This window comes from Gossypium hirsutum, chromosome D04 (genome assembly GCF_007990345.1).
Source record: "Gossypium hirsutum isolate 1008001.06 chromosome D04, Gossypium_hirsutum_v2.1, whole genome shotgun sequence".
Classification (NCBI taxonomy): Eukaryota; Viridiplantae; Streptophyta; class Magnoliopsida; order Malvales; family Malvaceae; genus Gossypium; species Gossypium hirsutum.
Window position 1 is genome coordinate 34129520 of NC_053440.1, and position 23735 is coordinate 34153254.

At 32.1% G+C, this 23735-nt stretch overlaps 1 protein-coding gene across 1 annotated transcript; it reads right to left on the bottom strand.

The window, feature by feature from the left end:
- Window positions 1–21705: 21705 nt before the first annotated feature.
- Window positions 21706–22443, bottom strand: LOC107947997 (secreted RxLR effector protein 161-like). Its single transcript, XM_016882485.1, has 2 exons — window positions 22386–22443; window positions 21706–22136 (listed from the first exon to the last, which is right to left on the bottom strand). Exons 1-2 carry the CDS (start codon window positions 22441–22443, stop codon window positions 21706–21708), a joined length of 489 nt encoding a protein of 162 aa, XP_016737974.1.
- Between the last annotated feature and the right edge of the window lie 1292 nt (window positions 22444–23735).

Genomic DNA, 23735 nt, shown 5'->3' on the forward strand with positions numbered 1-23735 from the left:
TATTGGTTTCATAAAAAAAAGGAACAAAAAGCCTAAGATTTTGGGGCTTAATCCATTGAAAATCGTCACAACTTACCCAAAATTTCTTTATTTTCTATTACAAGTCAACAACTTTGGGAGCTTGGTTTTTTTAACATAAAACTCATTTTGGCTAGAAAAACTATCCAATGAAAAGATAACATTCCACACAATAAAAATCACCTAAAGTTTAACTAGAATGAGAAACAATAGAAGGTTTTAGAAAGCCTTTAGTTTGGGGTTGTAACTTAGATTTAAGGTTTTAGATTAGGGTTTTAACTTTAATTTTAGTTTGGGGTTTTAGTTTTGGATTAGTTTAAGGGTTTCGATTTCAAGCTATCTCGATTGTGCGATAACCTCCTGAGTAACTAAACAAATGTGGTAATTCTACAATTTTATAACATATAAATATAAAAATTCTACAAAAAATTCTCAAATTTAATTTAATATGATGTTTACCATAATAAACAGAATTTGGAATCTCCATGACTTTTTGCTTGAATCTCTTTATTTTAAAAACTCTATACTCTTCCAAAAATTTGGTGGTTTTAATAATAATAATTTAGAGTTGAAATGTAATTCTAAAACAATATATTTTGTTTGATAAAAAAGAGTAACCAAAAGCCTATGATTCAAGGCCTAAAACATTGAAAATCGTCACAACTTGTCCAGAATTTCAAAGTTTTCTGTTTCAAGTAGAAGCTACTTTGGGAGCTTGGTTCTTTTAACACAAAACATATTTTGGCTTGCAAAACATACCAATGGAAAGATCGCATTTCATATAATAGAAACCATCTCGCATTCAACTAGAATGAGCAAGAATATAAGATTTTAGAATGTCTTAAATTTAGTTGCCCAAATCTATTGAAAGCCTTAAATTTGGGATTTCGACTTATGTTTCAATTTAAGGTTTGGTTTGGGGGTTTAGATTTAGTTTCGATTTGGGGATTCAATTTCAAGTTTGGTTTGTGGTTTCATTTCAAAGACCTTTCGGTTGTTTGGTAACCTCCGATGTAACTAAACAAGTATGGCAATTCTATAAGTTTGTAATATATAAAAATATATAAATTTAACAAAAAAAATTAAAACTAATTTAATATGATGTTTATCTTAATAAAACAAAATTTGGCAAACAATAATATTAAAATGAAATAAAAAAAATTTGTATTCTATATTTCAGTATCTCCATGACTTTTTGGTTCATTTTAAGTTATCAAAACTCTATACTCTTTCAAATATTTGGTGGTTTTAATAATAATAATTTAGATTTGAAATGTAATTCTAAAACAAGACATTTTGTTTGATAAAAAAAGTAACCAAATGCCTAAATTTTGAGGCTTAAAATATTGAAAATCGTCACAACTTGCCTAGAATTTTAAAGTTTTCTATTTCAAGTAGGCTACTTTGAGAGCTTGGTTCTTTTAACACAACACAATTTGTCTAGGAAAACATACCAATAAAAAGATTGCATTTCATACAATAGAAATCATCTTACGCTTGACTACAATGAGCAACAATAGAATGTTTTAGAAAGCTTGAAACTTAGTTACCCAAATCTATTGAAAGCTTCAATTTGGGATTTTAACTTAGGTTTAAATTTGGGGTCTGGTTTGGGGTTTTAGATTTGTCTACGATTTGGGTTGACTAGAATGAGCAACAATAGAATGTTTTAGAAAGCTTGAAATTTAGTTACCCAAATTTGTTCACAGCTTTAATTTGGGATTTTGAGTTATGTTTAAATTTAGGGTCTGGTTTGGGGTTTTAGATTCGTCCACGATTTGGTGATTTGATTTCATTTTTGGTTTGAGGTTTCGATTAAAAGGCGTTTCGGTTGTTCGATAACCTCTTGAGTAATTGAACAAGTATGGTAATTCTATAAGCCTTTAATATATATAAATATATAAATTGAACAAAAAAAATTCAAATTTAATTTAATATAATGTTTACCTTAATAAAAAATAATTTTATCAACAACAATAATAATATGGAATAAAATCTAAAAATTTTATATTATATATTTCAAAACCTCAATAACTTTTTGGCTCATTATAAGTTATCAAAACTCTATGCTCTTTAAAAAATTTGGTAATTTAATAATATTAATTTAGACCTGGAACGTAATTCTAAAACAAAAAATTTTGTTTGATCAAAAAGAGTAACCGAAAACCTAATATTCGGGGCTTAAAACATTGAGAATGGTCACAACTTGCCAAATTTCAAATTTTCTGTTTCAAGTATGCTACTTTGAGAGCTTGATTCTTTTAAGACAACACAATTTGGCTTGGAAAACATACTAATGGAACAATTGCATTTCATATAGTAGAAATCATCTCACATTCGACTAGAATGAGCAACAATAAAAGGTTTTTGAAATCCTTCAATTTGGGATTTTGATTTAGGTTTTAATTTAGGGTTTGGTTTGGGGTTTTAGATTCAATTTTGATTTGGGGATTTGATTTTATTTTTTATTTGAGGTCTCAATTTGAAGGGTTTCGATTGTTCGGTTACCTCTCGAGTAACTGAGCTAGTGTGGTAATTTTTTAAGTTTTTAATATATATAAATATATAAATTCAACAAAAAATATTCAAAATTAATTTAATATGTTCACCTTAATAAAAAACTTGACCAACAATTATAAAATCTATAATTTTTATATTCTATATTTCAAAACCTCAATTACTTTTTGCTCATTTTAAGTTATCAAAACTCTATGGTCTTTCAAAAATTTGGTGGTTTTAATAATACTAATTTAGAGCTGAAATTTAATTCTAAAATAAGAAATTTTGTTTGATCAAAAAGAGTAACCAAAAGCTTAAGATTCGAGGCTTAAAACATTCAAAATCGTCACAATTTGCTCAAAATTTCAAAGTTTTCTATTTCAAGTAGGCTACTTTGGGAGCTTGGTTCTTTTAAGACACAACATAATTTGGCTTGGAAAACATACTAATGGAAAGATCACAGTTAATACAATATAAATCATCTCACGTTCGACTAAAATGAAAAATAATAAAAGGTTTTTTAAAGCCTTATATTTAGTTACCCAAATCTATTGAAAGCCTTAAATTAGGAATTTTGATATAGGTTTCACTTTAGGGTTTTAGATTTGGTTTCAATTTGGGGATTCAATTTCAATTTTGGTTTGTGGTTTCGATCCAAAGCTCTTTTGGTTGTTCGATAACCTCCAGAGGAACTAAACAAGTGTGACAATTCTATAAGTTTGTAATATATACAAATATATAAATTCAACAAAAAAATTTAAAAATTAATTTAATATAATGTTTACCTTAATAAAAAATTGTTTGACCAACAACAATAATAATATGGAATAAAATCTAAAGTTTTTATAACATATATTTCAGAACCTCAATGACTTTTTCACTCATTTTAAGTTATCAAAACTCTATGATCTTTCAAAATTTTGGTGGTTTTAATAATATTAATTTAGAGTTGGAATGTAATTCTAAAACAAAAAATTTTGCTTGATAAAAAAGAGTAACCGAAAGCCTAACACTCAGGGCTTAAAACATTCAAAATCGTCACAATTGGCTCAAAATGTCAAAGTTTTCTGTTTCAAGTAGGCTACTTTGAGAGCTTGGTTCTTTTAAGAAACAACACAATTTGGCTTGGAAAACATACTAATGGAAAGATCGCATTTCATACAATACAAATCCTCTCACTTTCAATTAGAATGAGAAAAAATAAAAGGTTTCTGAAAGCCTTTAATTTAGTTACCCAAATCTAATGAAAGCCTTAAATTTGGGATTTCGACATAGGTTTCAATTTAGGTTTTTGGTTTGGGTTTTAGATTTGGCTTCAATTTGGGGATTCAAGTTCAATTTTGGTTTGTGGTTGCAATTCGAAGCCCTTTTGGTTATTCGGTAACCTCCGGAGTAGCTAAACAAGTGTGGCAATTCTATAAGTTTGTAATATATATAAATATATATATATTCAACAAAAAAATTTTAAAAATTAGTTTAATATGATGTTTATCTTAATAAAACATAATTTGACCAACAATAATATTAAAATCAAATCAAATCAAATTTTTTTTTGATTATATATTTCAGAATCTCCATAACTTTTTGACTCATTTTAAGCTATCAAAACTCTATACTCTTTCAAAAATTTGGTTGTTTTAATAATATTAATTTAGAGTTCAAATGTAATTCTAAAACAATATTTTTTTATCAAACAAAGTAACCAAAAGCCTAAGGTTCAAGGCTTAAAACTTTGAAAATCGTCACAACTTGCCCAGAATTTTAAAGTTTCTTGTTTCAAGTAGACTACTTTGGGAGCTTGGTTATTTTAACATAGAACACATTTTGGCATGGAAAATAGACAAATGAAAAGATGACATTTTCTACAATAGAAATAACCTCACGTTCGACTAGAATGAGCAACAATAGAAGGATTTAGAAAGCTTTAAATTTGAGATTTTGACTTAAGTTTTAATTTAGGGTTTTGGTTTGGGTTTTAGATTCAATTTCGATATGGGGAGTAGATTTATGTTTTGGTCTTGCCTTTTGATTCGAAGGTCTTTTAGTTGTTCGGTAACCTCACAACTAAACAATTGTTGTAATTCTATAAGTTTGTAATATATTTTAATATATAAATTCAACAAAAAATTTTAAAAATTAATTTAATATTATATTTACATGAATAAAACATAATTTGGCCAACAATAATATTAAAATGAAATAAAATAAAAGAAATTTATATTCTATATTTCAGAATCTCATTGACTTTTTAGCTCATTTTAAGTTACCAAAACTCTACTCTTTCAAAAATTTGGTGGTTTTAATAATAATAATAATTTATAGTTGAAATGTAATTTTAAAATAATAAAATTTTTGTTTAATCAAAAAGAGTAATCAAATGCCAAAAATTTGGGGGTAAAAAAATTTAAAATCGTCACAACTTGCCTAGAATTTCAAAGTTTTCTGTTTCAAGTACGCTAATTTCGGTGCTAGGTTCTTTTAACACAGAACTTATTTTGGCTTGCAAAACATACCAATGGAAAGATCGCATTTCATACAACAGATATCATCTCATGTTCGACTAGAATGACCAACAATAAAAGGTTTTAAAAAGCCTTAAATTTAGTTACCCAAACCTGTTGAAAGCCTTCAATTTGAGATTTCAACTTATATTTCAAATTAGGGTTTGGTTTGGGGTTTTATATTCGATTTCAATTTGGGGATTCAATTTCAAGTTTGGTATGTGGTTTCGATTCAAAGTCTTTTTGGTTGTTCGGTAACCTCCGGAGTAACTAAACAAGTGTTGAAATTCTATAAGTTTGTAACATATATATAAATATATAAATATATAAATTTAACAAAAAAATTTAAAAATTAATTTAGTATGATGTTTATATTAATAAAACATAATTTGGAAAACAATAATATTAAAATGAAATAATATAAAAAAAATTGTATTCTATAGTTCAGAATCTCATAGACTTTTTGGTTCATTTTAAGTTATCAAAACTTTATGCTCTTTCAAAAATTTGATTGTTTTAATAGTATTAATTTAGAGTTGAAATGTAATTCTAAAAAAAATAATTTTTTTTATCAAATAGAGTAACCAAAAGCCTAATATTCGGTGCTTAAAACTTTAAAAATCATCACAACTTGCCTAGAATTTGAAAGTTTTCTATTTCAAGTAGACTACTTTCGGAGCATGGTTCTTTTAACACACAGTTCATTTTGACTTGGAAAACATGCCAATGAAAAGATCGCATTTTGTACAATAGAAATAATCTCATGTTCGACTAGAATGAGCAACAATAGAAGGTTTTAGAAAGTTTTAAATTTATTTACCCAAATCTATTGAAAGCCTTAAATTTGATATTTTGACTTAGGTTTCAATTTAGGGTTTTTGTTTGGGGTTTTAGATTCAATTTTTATCAGGTGATTCAATTTTAGTTTTGATTTATGGTTTCGATTTGAAGGCATTTGGTTTTTCGATAACCTCTTGAGTAACTAAACAAGGGTTGTAATTCTATAAGTTTGTAATATATATAAATATATAAATTCAGCAAAATATTTAAAATTTATTTAATATGATGTTTACATTAATAAAATTGTTGGTTTTTGCAGAGAACTAACAGAAGTATAGAAAAAAATAAGAATGAAATGGATGATTAAATTCATTAACCAAGAAGTCGATATATACATGTATCAAGTAACAACCTCAACCAAAATTTAAATTCCTACTCCTACTAACAAGCTAACAAAAAAGACTTAGTCAAATCTCCCTAGGACTTAGTCTTATTCTTAAAAAACATTTGCAGCCCTTGAGACATTAACATTCTCCTCCTGACTTAAGTGCTGTAGACACCAAGTTTATTCCTAAGAAACTCAAACCAACTAACATGAAAAATTTTAATAAAAATATTTGTTATTCGTTTTCTATGAGTTCCTTCTAGACTAGTGCAACATCAAGAGTTGCTTCCAATTACTTCCTGACCTGCTGTTTCATATTTAGATCATCTAAATCAAAATTCTACAATTTAAAATCATCACCAACTACTCCACAAAAATTAGAGAGTGACCAGAGTGTCACCCTTTCCTCGAAGGTCTTGTATTTTCACTATACTTGTGATTAACATTATTTATAATTTGATTAACAGATCTTCTTACAACCAATAATTCATTCTTCAATTTTTCATTTTTCACCGAAAGCCTGATCGCCTCACCAACTAAATTCTTAAACTCAACAGGAGCTAAATATGCTAATTCTTTTGCATATGAGGCTTCTTCAGTCTGTTTTTTATTTTGGAAACATATCTCACTCTTCTCTTTTGAAAGTTGCATAAGTTCCAATTTTATTTTTTCACACTCGATCTCCTGAGATTGAATCATTTTTTGTAGCTCATCAGCATGTTCTTCAGATATTTCATGTGCAAAAGATGATGGTTTATCATCAGAGAGAGATGCCAACTGCTGTTTCAAGAGAGTTACCTTTGCATGCAATTCCTTATTCTTGGAACACTTGTTTTGCAATTTTTCTTGTAGGATACGGTTATCTATCTATTTTATCTCAAACTCAAAACTCTTTTCATTACATTGTCTCATCAATTTCATGATTTTTTGTTGCATTGATGTCATTCCTTCCTGACACTTGGATGCCACTTGCTCCTCTTCGAGTGGATTCAATGAGAAAATCTTCTTCTGCGTCTTAATACTAAACAATTCATTACCACTAGAGTAAAGGATCAAATACCTTCCATCTTCAAAAATCTCCTTGAATCCCTTCTCTACCAATTGCCCTATGCTCAAAAGTTTTGATCAATCTTAAGTACAAATAGAACATCTGAAATGAACTTAGTTCTAGGACAGCTCTCTATTGCTACTGTGTCTTTTCCCTTCACTTCCAGGTACTATCCATTTCCTATCCTTACTTTCGGCTTCAATGTCTTGTCAATATCTTTAAATAACTTCTCATCACAAGTCATGCGATTGGTGCAACCATTAGCAACTAACTAGCTGTCACATGGAGTGCTTGATGAAAAGCAAGGGGCAACAAATAGTTGGTCCTCTTCTTCTTTAACTGCGGCATGTGCTCCACTTTGTTGCTGATTTCTTAGTTCCTTGCAGAACCTCTCAATGTGCCACATCAAGTTGAACCTTCTACATTTCACATTTGGCCTTCTTCAACACATGAAATGGGGATGATTCTATTTTCCACAATACTTACATGAAGAATACTTGTTAGAATTTCTAGTACCATTACCTTTTGTAACAATTTCTAAACCACTATTGCCATCACTCTTCGTCTCATTACACATCTGGTCCACTCCTCCTTCACTCTATTACACCTTAAGTTTTAATACTCCTTCTATGCTTCCTTCCTATCTTTTTAGCCTCCTTCGCTCTTGTGCTTGTAAAGCACTGATCAACTCCACTACTCTAACCTGAGTGAAGTCCTTGGTGTTCTCCAAAGAGGCTATTATTGCTTCATACTTCTTAGGCACCAGTCTAGAATCAGAGAGATCAATCCCAAGAACTCTTACCTTGTTGGCAATATCTACCAGCTTGTCTGAGTATTTTTTTGATTGACTCAAACTCCTTCTGTAACAGCCCGTTTTTAGTGAAATTAGAATAGTGGTTTCAAGACCAAAAATTTGACGTAAAAATATTTGTTTTATTATTATTTTACTACCTAAAACATGCTAGCATTACTGTATAAAAATTTTATTAAGAAAGTTTATCGTTTGCATGTTTAATTTGATGAAAATGATTAAATCGCATAAAGTGCAAAAGTGGATTTCTAGTAGCTAAAGTATTAAATGGCTATAGAACTTTAAAGTATGAGTCCTTATGTTGCAATTAGACCATATAAATTGTTAGTGGACTTTTATGGTCATTAAAAATGATATTATAAAGATTAATTAATAAGGCTAATGTTGTAATTTGATAATTAAAAGATATTAAAATATAGAAAACGAAAGACAAAGCATGAATGTTCATCTTTTCAGCCGAATATTGAAGGAGGAGAAGCCATGGAAGCTTGAAACTTTCGACCATCACTCTTTTGCTTGCATGTGAGTAGATTTTGTCCTGTTTTTAATGATTTTTCTATTTTCAGGATCATTGTAGCTTAATCTAGCTAGCCCGAGGACTAATTTGTGAAACTGTCAAAGTATTAGGGTTTTACCATTAATGAATGTGTAATATTTTTTATGTAGCTAACAACTCCTAGCCTCCTACCCCTACGAACAAGCTAACAAAAATGACTTAGTCAAATCTCCGTAGGACTTAATTTTGCCAAAAATAATATTCAAATGAAATAAAATAAAAAAATTGTATTATATATGTAACAATCCGTTTTCAATGATGTCAGAAATAATGGTTTTGAGACCATAATTCTGACGAGTGAGTTATTATTTTATTATTATTTTAATGTTTACGGGAATATATTACGAGAATATTACATACTGAGTTTACGTAAACTCACCCTTTTTATTTAATGTGCATAGGTAATCCCCAGACTTAGACGGATCAGTGCGACGGAGGACTCAATGTTGACCACAGTAATTTTTGGACTTCATGGTTTTCAATTTACGATTTATGATTTGATTATTATTGATTATTTGTGTTGTAATTTAAGGACCCTCTGGGACTTTGGTTTTAAATTTGGGTATTTATTTATTTATTTTACTTTATGGATTTATACCTGCTGGTCGTAGGAAATTCGGTTTTCAAAAAGTTAAAGTATTTTCTAAACTCATGATCACTTAAACTGTTTTATTAAAGCTTCCGCAACGAGGGATGTCTCAAAAAAATGTTTTAAATGAATAAAGATGACTTCCTAAGTTCTAAAAAAGGTTTACCAAAGATAATAACATGGAATGTTTTCATCGTAACAACGAGGTTTCAAAAACACTATTGTGTGACATTATCAGATACGACCATAACGTCTAGGTTGGGTTTGGGGTGTTACACCTTTATAGTATGTTTTGAATGGTTAGAAAATGGTTGAATGTGGTATGTTTTAGTACCTAAATGGTCTAGGTTTATATGCATGAAATGTGGCATTATTGACATGTTTATGTAACGACCCGATAGTCAGGAATGTCAAAAAGTGTATTTTTAGGGCTCTATTTTCATAAATCGGACTCATAAATATTTAATTAAATATTTATAAATTTAGTTGTGTAGCTAATTAAACTTTTGAATTAGTAAATTTTGTGAAATTAGGAGTTATTAAGGCATAGGGACTAAATCGCGTAAAGGTTAAAAGTTGAATTATAGATTGAAATAAACTAAAGGGGATAAAGTAGCAATTATGCCACTTAATTAATGTTGGTAAATAGGTGGTCGGACATGGACTTAGCAAAATGCATGAATATATATTTAATATATGTTAACTTTAATGTATATATATTATAATAATTAAAATGAAAGATATAATAAAAGAAAGAAAAAAAGATGAAAGTGGATGCATGCAAATTTGAAAAGAAATGAGAAGAAAAGAAAGAAAGAAAGGGAGAAGAAGCTCACGAAACTTGGGGGTTTGAAGTTCAAATCCAATTTGGTTAAAGAAATTTAGTCCTTACACTTATAATTTTTATATTTTTGGAACCCCTGTACTTAGGGTCACCCGACCCATATTGTAATTTTTAGTATTTTTTCAAGATTTTAGATGTTGATATTGTTGAATAGTTTATGTATTAGGGATTAAATAGATAGATTTTTAAGTTAGAAATTTGAAAAGGACTAAATTGTGGAATTAATTTTTTTTTCAGAAATAGGGACTAAATTATGAAAAATTAAAAATTAAGGGGTCGAATTGGAGAAGAGAAAGCTAAATCTGGTCTAGATTTAAATTATTATTAAAATATGAAGTTTAATGTGATGATTAAAATTAATCTCAGTTTAGGGACTAAATTGAAGAATAAGCAAAATATAGTGCAAAAATTGAAATTTAATGTAAAATTGAAATGTGCAAAATATAGCTTAGAATTCACGGTTTGTGTTTCTCTAATACGAATTAAATAGTAGATTATTGCATATATAATTGTTTGCATATGGTAAGCATTTGAGGTGAGTACTTTGGTCCTTTGGGATTGAATTAAATTCATAACTGAAATGAAATGAATTGATCTTGTATATTATGAAATATATTGATTATGAAAATATGTGTATTGAGAAAAATGTGATTATTATAAAATTGAATATATGCTTATATGTGATGATATACATTCATGAAATTGAGACATTGGTTGTATTGAAAAGTGAAATGAATCCCTATTAACTGTATCGAGCTGAGTTGGATATAGATGACATGCCATAGGATAGGAAGAGTTCAAGGATTATTTCAACCCCAAGTCGATGAGGCACTAGGTGCCAATTTATTTCGGTTTAACCGATGAAACACTAGGTGTCAATTTATATAGCGCTAGGTGCAGTTATTACTTTGCATTTATCAGATGAGACACTGGGTGTCAAACTGGTGTGTTGGTTGGATCTGTGTATCCATCCGAGTTCGTGTCGTGTTAATATGAAAAAGTAAAATAATAATTTATGTCATTGACATTGAAATGGCAAAGATGAGAAAATATTGAAATGACAAATATGAGAAATGAAATATGAAATGATGAATTGAGATGTGAAACTTAAATGAATTCAAGTATTGATCAAAGATATGATTCATGCCATTGCATGAGATGATGGATTCAAATGTTAAATGAAGTGTCATTGATATATACTTATATATTTGAACATATGGAAATCTTAATAGATGTGAATAAGGAATGACCAAAAATTATACTATTGAATTGAAACACATGAACATAGCTTACTTGTTGCATTTTGCATTTTAAATACTTATATCAAGTTTATGTTATTTATATTATAGAAATACCACTAAATTTTACTCAGCGTGTGGGTTTGTTTTTCGTGCGCAGGCTAGGTACTGTTCGATTTATTACCTACTCAGCATCAAATCACAAATCCCGAGCTCAAATGTGGTGATATTTCATTTTGTAATGGCACGTACCTAGGGAGTCTTTTGTTGATATTGTCTATAAGATGTGGTTATCTTAGTTACTAGTGAAATGATGCTTAAATTTGTATTTGGTTGTGGTTGAGGCTATGTTACTATGTTAGCCTAGTTTATATCTAGTATGTGTTAGATTAAATTTTAGTAGTGTAAATAGCTAAGTGATAGTCTAATTATGGTAAATTTGATATGAATGAAAGTCTTGAATGTTTGATGTGTTGTTGATATATTTGAACAGATAAAATGTGGTACCAATGATGGTACATTGGCTAGGCATAGGTGATGAATTTGGTGCATTTTGGGCATGTTTAACCGTGTTTTAAATAGGTTAAATGATTGGTAATTTAGTTGCTTAGTGCCCAAGTAAGTAGGAAATAAAAAACTTGAGTTTTAAGGTACATTTAGGTGCACACGGCTTGGCAACGCGGGCGTTTGTCACACACGGCAACACACATGGGCATGTAACCCAAGTCAAAGAGTTATACAGCCTGGCCACATGGGTGTGTGACCCCTGAAGTCAAAATTTTCATAAATATTTTCTAAACTTCCAGAATTGTTTCAAATTAGTCCCTGCCTATTTTTAAACTACTTTTAGTGTCTCGTAGACTTGTAATAGGGGCTGTAAGAGTAACTTTTACTCTGAATGGGTGTGGATTAGCAAACCTAAATTAAGTACATTCCACTAACATCATCGAAGATAAATTAAAAAGATAATTGTAAACGCAGTATGGACCAATACTCCGATACTAATAATTGGAATAGTCTTGTATGTATCCGAATCCTGATAATCAAGAAGGGATAAATAGTGATAAGAGTGTGGATAATGGAAGACTAAATTTAGCAATGTATAAATAGTGATAAAAGTGTAGATAGTGGAAGACCAATTTTAGCATTGCATAGCATGAATCATTATTTGATTGTATAATATTCTAATATGATATGATTTGATTGTTTGTGACCTGACTAGTATATTATATTGTTAATGGCTAGTATATGTATGTGTAATTATGGTTGATTAATTGTATGAAGTGTTTGTAATGCCCGTGACCCTAATTCGATGACGGAGAGGGGTTAAGGGTGTTACATTTAGTGGTATTAGAGCTAGAGGTTTAGTCAATGCTCAGGCTAAATCGAGCTCAAAATTGAGTTTAGAGGTACATGCCATAGTTGAGTCAAGTTGAGTCGGGATATGGATACTGGTTATAATTATTTGTGTTTTATAGTTAAAAGATGACAAATGAATGAAATAATGAAGTTGAACAAGAGTTCTACTTTAGTGATGAGCGTAGTGATGATTGTGAGGCAACGGAGTCGGTAACTCCAAATGTTAACCCAACCGGTTCTCAATGACCTAATGTTGAGCGAGATGATAATGATGGAGCAAGTGATTCACATTTACTTAGAGCTATCGTTGACGCACTTCAGCGTGTTACAGGAACTACGTCTGCTACAGCGCCTGTACCTACCATTCGACGGGCTCTGATGAATGAACTGTGGAGATATGGTGCGACTAAGTTTTTGGGGTTGAAAGGGATTGATCCCTCAACAGCGAAAGTTTGGATTGAATCCACTAAACCTGTTTTGCAACAACTTGAATGCAACTCACGTGAAAGCATGATTTGTGTTGTTTCTCTACTGGAATGAGAAGCGTACACCTGGTGGCAGTCAGTGACACGCCACATACCTATTGAATAGGCCAATTGGGAATTCTTTCGAAAGGAATTTAAAAAGAAATATGTCAGAGAATTATACATTGAAGATAGAAGGCAAGAGTTTTTACTGTTAAAGCAGAGTGGGATGTTAGTGGCTGATTATGAATGGGAATTCGAACGACTTAGTAAGTACGCTACTAAATTTGTACCATATAAAATTCAAAGTTGTAAGCGATTTCTACGTGGGTTACGTGATGAATTGCGGGTACAACCGGTATCGCATCAAATTACAGAAATTACTGATCTAGTCGAACGAGCAAAGATGGTAGAACAAGCCTTGGGACTGCATAAAAAGGCTGAGGTTGCTTGCGCTACTAGGAAGCAGTTTGGAGCTGTTAGCTTGCATCCACAACCGAAACGAGCTAAGGAATTTCGCAGTGGATGAAAATTGACTTTTAAGTCTGAAAGATCTGATAGAAACCGTGATCAACAACCGACTATGTCCACGGGTAGTGTGCGAGGTTCGACTAAGGATACCGATATTCTGAATTGTGTACATTGTGGGAAAAAGCACCATGGTGAATTTTGGAAGCTAACTTGGGCTTGTTTTCACCGTGGACTTATGGAGCATTTTGCTCACATTTTGCTCGAGAGTCTCCAAAGAATGAGAATGCTACTCATGTTTCTTCTCAGAGGTCTGTGCCTGTATCTAGGGACTGCGGAACAAGTCGTGGCGGTTCTTTTGCTAGAGGTGGTGCTAGAATGGGAAGTGATACTGTTACTTATTAGGCAGAAGCTAGAGCGCCAACACGAGCTTATGTTGTACGGACAAGTGAATATGGTGATGCTACCGACGTTGTGGCAAGTATCTTTTTATTGCATTTTGAAACTGTTTGTGCTTTGATAGACCCAGGATCTTTACACATATGTTAATACTAAATTAGTTAAATCAAGAAGTTTAAAAGCTGAGATGTCTAGAGTATCGATAGCCGTGTCAAATCCTTTGAGACAGTCCATAATAGTAGATCAGGTGTGTAGGTGATGTTCTTTAGAAATACAAAATGTAAACTTCCCTACTAATTTATTGATAATGCCATTTGGCGACTTTAATTTAATTTTGGGGATGGATTGGCTTCTTAGCATGGAGTGATTCTTGACTATCGTAAAAAGAAATTTGTGGTTCAGAGTGAATACGGTAACATAATTGAAGTGAATGTTGTCCGAACGAGTGGGTCAACTCGTATCATTTTGACAATTCAAGCTAATAAACTTCTCAATCAAGGTTGTGAGGCTTTTCTCGCATATGTTATCAACTCAAATTATGGTGATAATCAGAGCAGTAAGATTCGTACCGTTTGTGAATTCTGATGTGTTTCCCGAAGAATTACTAGGATTACCACCAAATCGAGAGGTTGAATTTGCAATTGAAGTGTTTCCTGGTATAGCTCTAGTTTAATGTCCCCTTATCATATGACACCCACAGAGCTGAAAGAGTTGAAGGTGCAATTCCAAGATTTTCTGGATCATGGCTTTATACGCCCTAGTATATCGCCTTGGGGAGCTCCAGTCTTATTTGTTAAAAAGAATGATGGCTCGATGCGGCTTTGTATAGAATATCGACAATAGAATAAGTTGATGATTAAGAATCGATACCCCCTACCTCGTATCGATGACTTGTTTAATCAACTAAAGGGAGCTTTTATCTTTTCTAAGATTGATTTGAGATCTGGTTACTATCAGTTGAAAGTGAAAGATAGCGACGTACCGAATATGGCATCTTGTACGCGCTATGGCCACTATTCATTTTTGGTGATGCCTTTTGGGCTGACTAATGCTCCAGCAGTATTCATGGATCTTATGAACCATATTTTCCAATCATTTTTGGATCAATTTTTGGCAGTTTTCATTGACGACATCTTGATCTATTCAAAATCCAAATCTGAGCATGAGTAACACCTCAGAATTGTTTTGCTTGTGTTGCGAGAGAAATAGTTATATGGAAAGCTTAGCAAGTGTGAATTTTGGTTATCAGAATTCGTATTTTTAGGACATGTAATCTCGGTAGATGGAGTTAGAGTTGACTCAAAATATATTGAAGCCATTGTTCAGTGGAAAGCACTGAGAAATGTGTCAGAGGTTCGCAGTTTTCTTGGTTTAGTCGGTTATTATAGAATATTCGTAAATGGATTTTCCACGATAGCTTTGTCGATGACAAATTTGTTGCACAAAAATGTTCAGTTTGTTTGGAGCAAGGAATGTCAATAGGGTTTCGAGAAATTAAAATAGATGTTGACGAAGACACCGATTTTAACTCTACCTGAATCGGGAAAAGATTTTGTGATCTACAATGATACCTTATTGAGTGGCCTCGGTTGTATCTTGATGTAAGATGGAAAAGTGATCGCGTAGGTGTCTCGTAAACTAAAAATTATGAACGTAACTATCCGACGCACAACTTAGAGTTAGTTGATGTGGTCTTTGCTTTAAAGATCTAGAGACACTATCTGTATGGTAAAAAGTGTCACTTCTATACTGATCACAACGACGTTGGGTCGAGCTTCTAAAAGATTATGATTGTGTTATTGATTCTCATCCTGGTAAAGTTAACTTCGTAGCTGATGCGTTGAGCAAGAAAACAACCATTGAGTTGCAAGCGATGTTTGCCCAACTTAGCATCAATGATGATAGAAGCTTGTTGGCTAAGTTCAATGTCAAGCCGATGTTGTTTTATTAGATTAAAGTAGTACAGTTAGATGATGTCAAGTTAGGAAAGAAAAGAGAAATGATTCAAAATGGTGTAATAGTAAGTTTCAGTATTGACGATTGTGATTGTTTAAGATTTCAAATCAAATCTATATTCTAGATGTTGCAGAATTAAAAGAGCTGATACTTTGCGAAGCTCATGATAGTCTTTTCTCTTTGCATCCTGGAGGAATGAAAATGTATTGTGACCTACAAGAATTGTATTGGTGGCTAGGAATGAAAAAATATGTAGTTGAGTTCGTAGCTAATTGCTTAACTTGTTAATGAGTTAAGGCAGAACATCAGGTTCCACAAGATTACTTCAGCCCATTTCTATTTCTGAGTGAAAATGGGAACACAGTACGATGGATTTTGTAAGGGGGTTACCATTATCTCTGAGCAAGAAAAATGTTGTGTGGGTGATGTTGATCGACTTATGAAATCGGCTTATTTTATTGCAGTCAGGACTGACTGGTCACTTCAAAAACTTGCTGAACTATATATTCAAGAAATTGTGAGATTACATGATGTCCCTATGCCGATTATCTCTGATTGAGATCCGCATTTCACTTCTAGATTTTGGAAGCATTTGCATGAATCTCTTAGTATGAGACTCAATTTCAGCACAACCTTTGACCCACAGACAGACAAACAATCTGAACATGTTACTCAGATTTTGGTAGATATGCTTCGCACTTGTGTAATCGATTTTGAATCAGGTTGGGAACGTTATTTACCTTTGGCCAAATTCGTATACAACAATAGTTTCAAATCGAGTATTCAAATGGCTCTGTACGAAGTGTCGAACACTTGTTTATTGGATGGGATTGTGTTAAAGAAAAGTTGTTGGGCCGAAATTGATTCAAAAAATTGAAGACATTGTTAAGATGATTCGAGATAGATTGAAAAAAAATTTTGATTGACAGAAATCATATGCAGACTTGAAACGTAGAGATATTGAGTTTGCTGTTGGTGACAAGGTGTTTCTAAAAGTGTCACCTTGGAAGAAAATTCTGCGGTTTGGTCAGAAAGGGAAGCTGAGTCCTCGTTTTATTAGACCGCATGAGGTGATTGAAAGAGTGGGATCAGTTGCATATCGGTTAGCTTTGCCTGCGGAATTACAAAAAATGCATGACGTTTTCCACGTTTCAATGCTTAGAAGATATCGATCGAATCCGTGTCACGTTATTTCAACAGAAGAAATTGAGATTCAACCTAACTTGTCTTATGAAGAAGAACCATTCGAAATTTTAGCTCGCAAGCTGAAAGAATTGCTTAATAAAAATATTTCGTTACTAAAAGTTCTATGGCGTAGTCACAGGGTCAAGGAAGTGACTTGGGAGCCATAAGAGACGATGAGATCTCAATATCCCCACCTCTTTTCAGGTAAATTTCGAGGACAAAATTTATTTAGTGGGGGAGAATCGTAATGAACCGATAGTCAGGGGTGTCAAAAAGTGTATTTCTAGGACTCCATTTTCGTAAACCAGACTCGTAAATATTGAATTAAATATTTACGAAGTTAGCTGTGTAGCTAATTAAATTTTTGAATTAGTAAATTTTGTGAAATTAGGAGTTATAAAGGTATAGCGACTAAATCGCGTAAGGGTTAAAAGTTGAATTATAGATTGAAATAAACTAAAGGGGCTAAAGTAGTAATTATGCCACTTAATTAATGTTGGTAAATAGGTGGTCGGCCATGGGCTTAGCCAAATGCATGAATATATATATTTAATAAATGTTAACTTTAATGTATATATATTATAATAATTAAAATGAAAGATATAATAAAAGAAAGAAAAAGAGATGAAAATGGAAGCATGCAAATTAGAAAAGAAAAAAAGAAAAGAAAGAAAGAAATGGAGAAGAAGGTCACGACACTTGGAGGTTTGAAGATCAAATCCAATTTGGTTAGTGCAATTTAGTCCCTACTCTTGTAATTTTTCTATTTTTGGAATCCCGGTACTTAGGGCTACCCGACTCATATTGTAATTTTTAGCATTCTTCAAGATTTTAGATGTTGATATTGTTGAATAGTTTACGTATTAGAGACTAAATAGATAGATTTTTAAGTTAGAAATGAAAGAAGGACTAAATTGGGAAATTAATTGTTGATTTTGAGCAATAGGAGCTAAATTGTGAAAATTTTGAAATTAAGGTGTCAAATTGTAGAAGAAGACGCTAAATCTGGTCTAGAGTTAAATTAGTATTAAAATATGAATTTAAATGTGATGATTAAAATTAGTCTCGGTTTAGGGACTAAATTAAAGAATAAGCAAAATACAATGCGAAAATTGAAATTTAATGTGAAATTGAAATGTGTAATATTAATGTGATTTAATTTTTTTTATTCCATAGCTAACGTCGTATCGAAATCCTCGAGTAAAAAGTGGAAGGATAAAATCGACGTCGAATAACTCAGAATTCACAGTTTGTGTTTCTATAATCCGAATTAAATAGTAGATTATTACATATATAATTGTTTGCATATGGTAAGCATTTGAGGTGAGTATTTTAGTACTTTGGGATTGAATTAAATTCATAATTGAAATGAAATGGATTGATTTTGTATATTATGAAATATATTGATTATGAATATAGGTGTGTTGAGAAAAAGGTGATGATTATCAAATTGAATATATGCTTATATGTGATGATATACATTCATGAAATTAAAACCTTGATTGTATTAAAAAGTGAAATGAATCCCTATTAACTGTATTGGGCTAAGTCGGTTATAGATGGCATGCCCTAAGATAGGAAGAGTTCAGAGATTACTTCGACCTTGAGTCGATGAGGCACTGAGTGTCAATTTATATAGCGCTGGGCATAGTTATTACATGGATTTATCCGATGAGGCACTGGGTGCTAAACTGGTGTGTTGGTTGGATCTATGTATCCGTCCGAGTCCGTGCCGTGTTAATAGTGGAAAGTAAAATAATAATTTATATGATTGATATTGGAATGGAAAAGATGATAAATGAAAACGAGATGAGAAAATATTGAAATGAAAATTATGAAAAATGATTATGAGATGAGAAATGAAATATGAATTGATGAATTGAGATGTGAAACTTAAATGAATTCAAGTATTGATCAAATATATAAATCATGCCATTGCATGAGATGTTGTATTCAAATGTTAAATGAAATGCCATTGATATATACTTATATATTTGAACATGTTAAAATCTTAGTAGATGTGAATATAGAATGAGCAAAAATTATACTCTTGAATGGAAACACATGAACATAGCTTAGTTTTTGCATTTTTCATTTTAAAACTTATATCAAGTTTATTTTATTTGGATTATAGAAATATCACTGAGTTTTACTTAGCGTGCGGGTTTGTTTTCTGTACGTAGGCTAGGTACTATTTGATTTATCGCCTACTCAGCATCAAATCAAAAATTCTAAGCTCAAGTGTGGTGATATTTCATTTTGTAATGACATGTACCCAGGGAGTCTTTTTTTGATATCTTCTATAAGGTGTGGTTATTTTAGTTACTAGTGAAATGATGCTTAAATATGTATATGGTTGTGGTTGAGGGTATGTTAGTATGTTTCCCTAGTGTATATTTGGTATGTGTTAGATTAAAGTTTACTAGCTTAAATAGCTAAGTGATAGTCTAAATATGGTAAATGTGATATGAATGAAAGTCTTGAATGTTTGATGTGTTGTTGATATATTTGAACATATAAAATGCGGTACCAATGAGGGTACATTGGTTAGGCATATTAGGTGATGAACTTGGTGCATTTTGGGCATGTTTAATCATGTTTTGAATAGGTTAAACGATTGGTAATTGAGTTGCTTAGTGCTCAGCCAAGTAAGAAATGGTAAACTTGAGTTTTAAGGTACTTTTAGGTGCACACGGGCGTGTGTCACACATGGGCAACACACATGGGCGTGTAACCAAAGTTAGAGAGCTATACGGCCTGGCCATACAGGTGTGCGACCCCTGAAATCAAAATTTTCATAATTGTTTCCTAAACTTCAAGAATTGTTTCAAATTAGTCCCTACCTATTTTTAAACTACTTTTAGGGTTTTGTAGACTCGTAATAGGGGTTCTAAGAATAACTTTTACTCTAAATTGGGGTGGATTAGCAAACCTAAATTAAGTGCATTCCACTAACATTATTGAAGATAAATAAAAAAGATAATCGTAAACAGAGTATGGACCAATACTCTGATGCTAATAATTGGAATAGTCTTGTATGTATCTGAATTCTGACATTCAAGAAGGAATAAATGGTGATAAGAGTGTAGACAGTGGAAGACTAAGTTTAGCAAAGTATAAATAGTGATAAGAGTGTAGACAGTGGAAGACCAAGTTTAGCGTTGCATAGCATGAATCATTATTCGAATGTATTATATTCTAGCATGATATGATTTGATTGTTTGTTACCTGACCCAGTATATTATTTTGTTAATGGCTATTATATATATGTGTAATTATGATTGATTAATTGTATGAAATGTTAGTAATGCTTGTGACCCTAATCTGACGACAGAGAGGGGTTAGGGGTGTTATAGTGTAGGTAAGTGTTGTTTGGATATACTTGTGGTGCTTTTGAATGGCATATTGGTTAGTTGAATTAAGGCCTTTGAAATGGTAAATTTATGTGTGTTTGAATTGTGTTTTTTTTTTCGCTTGGAAGTGCGCACAAGTGGATAGAATGTTCATGCATGGTTAATGTATGAAATGGCTTGATTTCAAGTTAATTTTGGGTTCACACGACTTGGCACACGGGTGTGTGACACAATTGTGTGAGGCACACGGCCTAGTGACACGGTCGTGTGTCATCTAAGAGTTCCTTAGTATTCAAGTTAGTGAGTTACACGGCCTAACGCACGGCCTAGCACATGGGAGAGTGGGGCAATTTAGAGAGTTACATCGTCTGACCCTACTCATTGAGTTACACGGGTGAGGAAACAGGCTAGGACATGGTATTGTGTCCCTTGTTCGAATGTTACACAGCCTGGGGTAATCCCACATGGCCGTGTGAACCCTATTTTCAAATTTTGCTACTTTTACCTAAAACTTTCTAAATTGTTTCCAATTAGTCTTAAATTGCTCCTAAGCTATTTCTAGGGCCTCGAAGGCTCGATTTAGGGTTGAAATGTATGTTATTGAATGATTTATTTATTTAAAATATTGAATGTTTAAATGTTTAAATGTTTCCGATTGTATGGTAATGCTCCATAACCCTAATCTAGCGACGGAGACGGGTTAGGGGTGTTACATTTAGAAATTCTTCAATGTTAAAATGTTTAAATGTTTTCGATTGTACGGTAATGCATCGTAACCCTAATCCAGTGATGAAGACAGGTTAGGGATGTTACTTTATATGTAGGTAAACTACAACTGAAAGTATTAAGGAACTTTTTAAAATCGTTTTACATTGTTGAATTGTCAAGCTATTTATTTATACAACAATTTCATGAATTTAAAATGCAGAAAAATCTACTAGTAAATCATAATCTAACCTATTTTTGATGATTCTATTTGACTACAAATAAGGGATGATATTTTCCTAAATACTAGGTCAAATTGCAGCTTCAAAATCATAATAGTTAACACTCATTGATGTTGGAACTGCAAACTCCAAGCTTTTGTCTTAAGAACTCGAATTTGGCTTTAGGTAGTGCTTTTGTGCAAATGTCAGCATATTGATTTTCTGTATTGCAATAAACCAATAGCACTTCTCCTTCCTTTTGAACATCACAAAAAAATTAGAATTTTATTTTGAAGTGTTTAGTTTTTCCATGGAACACCAGGTTATTAGCTATTAATATTGCAATTTGGTTGTCCACAAATATCTGTGTGCTTTCCTCTTGCTCCATATGCAAATCTATCAAAAAGTTTTCTAATCCAGAGTGCTTGATTTTCAGTAGTAGTAGCTACCACATATTCTGCTTCTGCTGTGGATTGTGCAACAATTTGTTGTTTCTTCGAACACCAAGAAAAAATTCCAAAAACAAGACTAAAACTATAACCTGAGGTGTTATGCATATCATCAGCACATCTAGCCCAATCGCTATCAAAATAACCATGGAGATTGAAATTTTCAACGTGACTAAACTTTATGCCATAATCCACCGTGCGTTTTACATATCTCAGAATTCTTTTTGCTGCTTGAAAATGAATTTCACTAGCACAGTTCATGTACCTTGATAACAAACTCACAGCATGCATGATGTCTAGCCTGATTGCTGTCAAATACATCAAACAACCAATTAAACTTCAATATAGTTTGTCATCAATTTTTCATCTCCATCTTCTTTCAAAAACTTCTCCTTTCAATTTATTGGAGTTGTAGTCGGCTTGTAAGCTTCCATATTAAATTTGTTGAGGACTTTTTTTTGCATATTTTTGCTGGCACAAAAAATTTTCATTTTGCTTTTGCCCTAAATGCATACTAAGAAAAAATGTTATTCTACAAGATCTGTCATTTCAAAGACCTCTTTCATCTCCTCTTTGAACTTGTCTATCATTTCCTTTTTCATCTCCAACCTTCATCACTATTAAGTGTTCGAGATGTACCACACCTAGTTAAAATATTCTTATGCAATATAACTTTAGTACCAATTTGGCATCATTTGTAGGGAGAGCGACAGCTTCTACCCACTTGGAAATATAATCTATGACCACAAGTATGTACATGTTTCCTTAAGAAGGTGGAAATGGACCCATAAAATCGATTCTCCATACATCAAATAACTCAACTTGTAAAATATTTTGCAGCGGCATTTCATGTCTCATTATAGGTTCCCAGTTCTTTGACAATGATTACAAGCCTAGAAAAATTTATGAGCATATTTAAACATGCTTGGCCAATAAAAGCCAGATTAGAGAACCTTTGCAACAGTTCACATTCCCCTAAAGTGTCCTCCATACGGTGCAGAATGACAGTGGTCTAAAATACTCTGAATCTCGTCATTCGGAACACACCACCAAATTATTTGATTTGCACAATGTTTGAATAAAAATGGCTCATCCAAATAATATTTCTTGGCATTATGGAGAAATTTCCTTCGTCTCTGACTATTGAGCTCGGATGGTAGTAACTCACTTACTAAGAAATTAATGATATCGGCATACCAAGGTAATGCCGTGGCAACCGATAGCTGTTCATCAAGGAAATCCTCCTTAATGAGTTGAATATTGTCGTATTTATTTCCTGCTTCAAGTCTCGACAAGTGATCAACCACTTGATTCTCAGTTCCCTTCTTATCTCAAATTTTAAGATCAAATTTCTACAGTAGTAAGATCCACCGAATTAACCTTGGCTTGGCATCTTTCTTGGTCACTAAATACTTAAATGCAGAATGGTCCGTATAAACTATAACTTTGGTACCACCTAAATAAGATCTGAATTTGTCAAATGTAAATACCACATCTGATATCTTCTTCTCAATAGTCGTGTAACACCCTTAACTCGTCTCCATAATTGGATTGGGGTTACAGAGCATTATAGTATAGATTAGGACATTTATCATCAAACAGAAAAAAAAATATAAAATAAATCATAGCAATCAATAGCTTATAAAAATCAAGATAAAATACATTTACGGGACTTAAACCGAGCTTACGAGGCTCTAAAAATAGTTTGGGAACAATCCAAGACTAATTTGAATCAAAACAGAAAAATATGCACAAAATTGAATATTCTGGAAACAAGGGTTACATGGCATGTGGCTTCACACAAGGCTATATGGCTTTCCCACACGTCCGTGTGGCCAGACCGTGTAACTAACTGTGACCTTGTGAAAAATCCTACTCCTAAAAATTAATAAGACACATGGCCATGT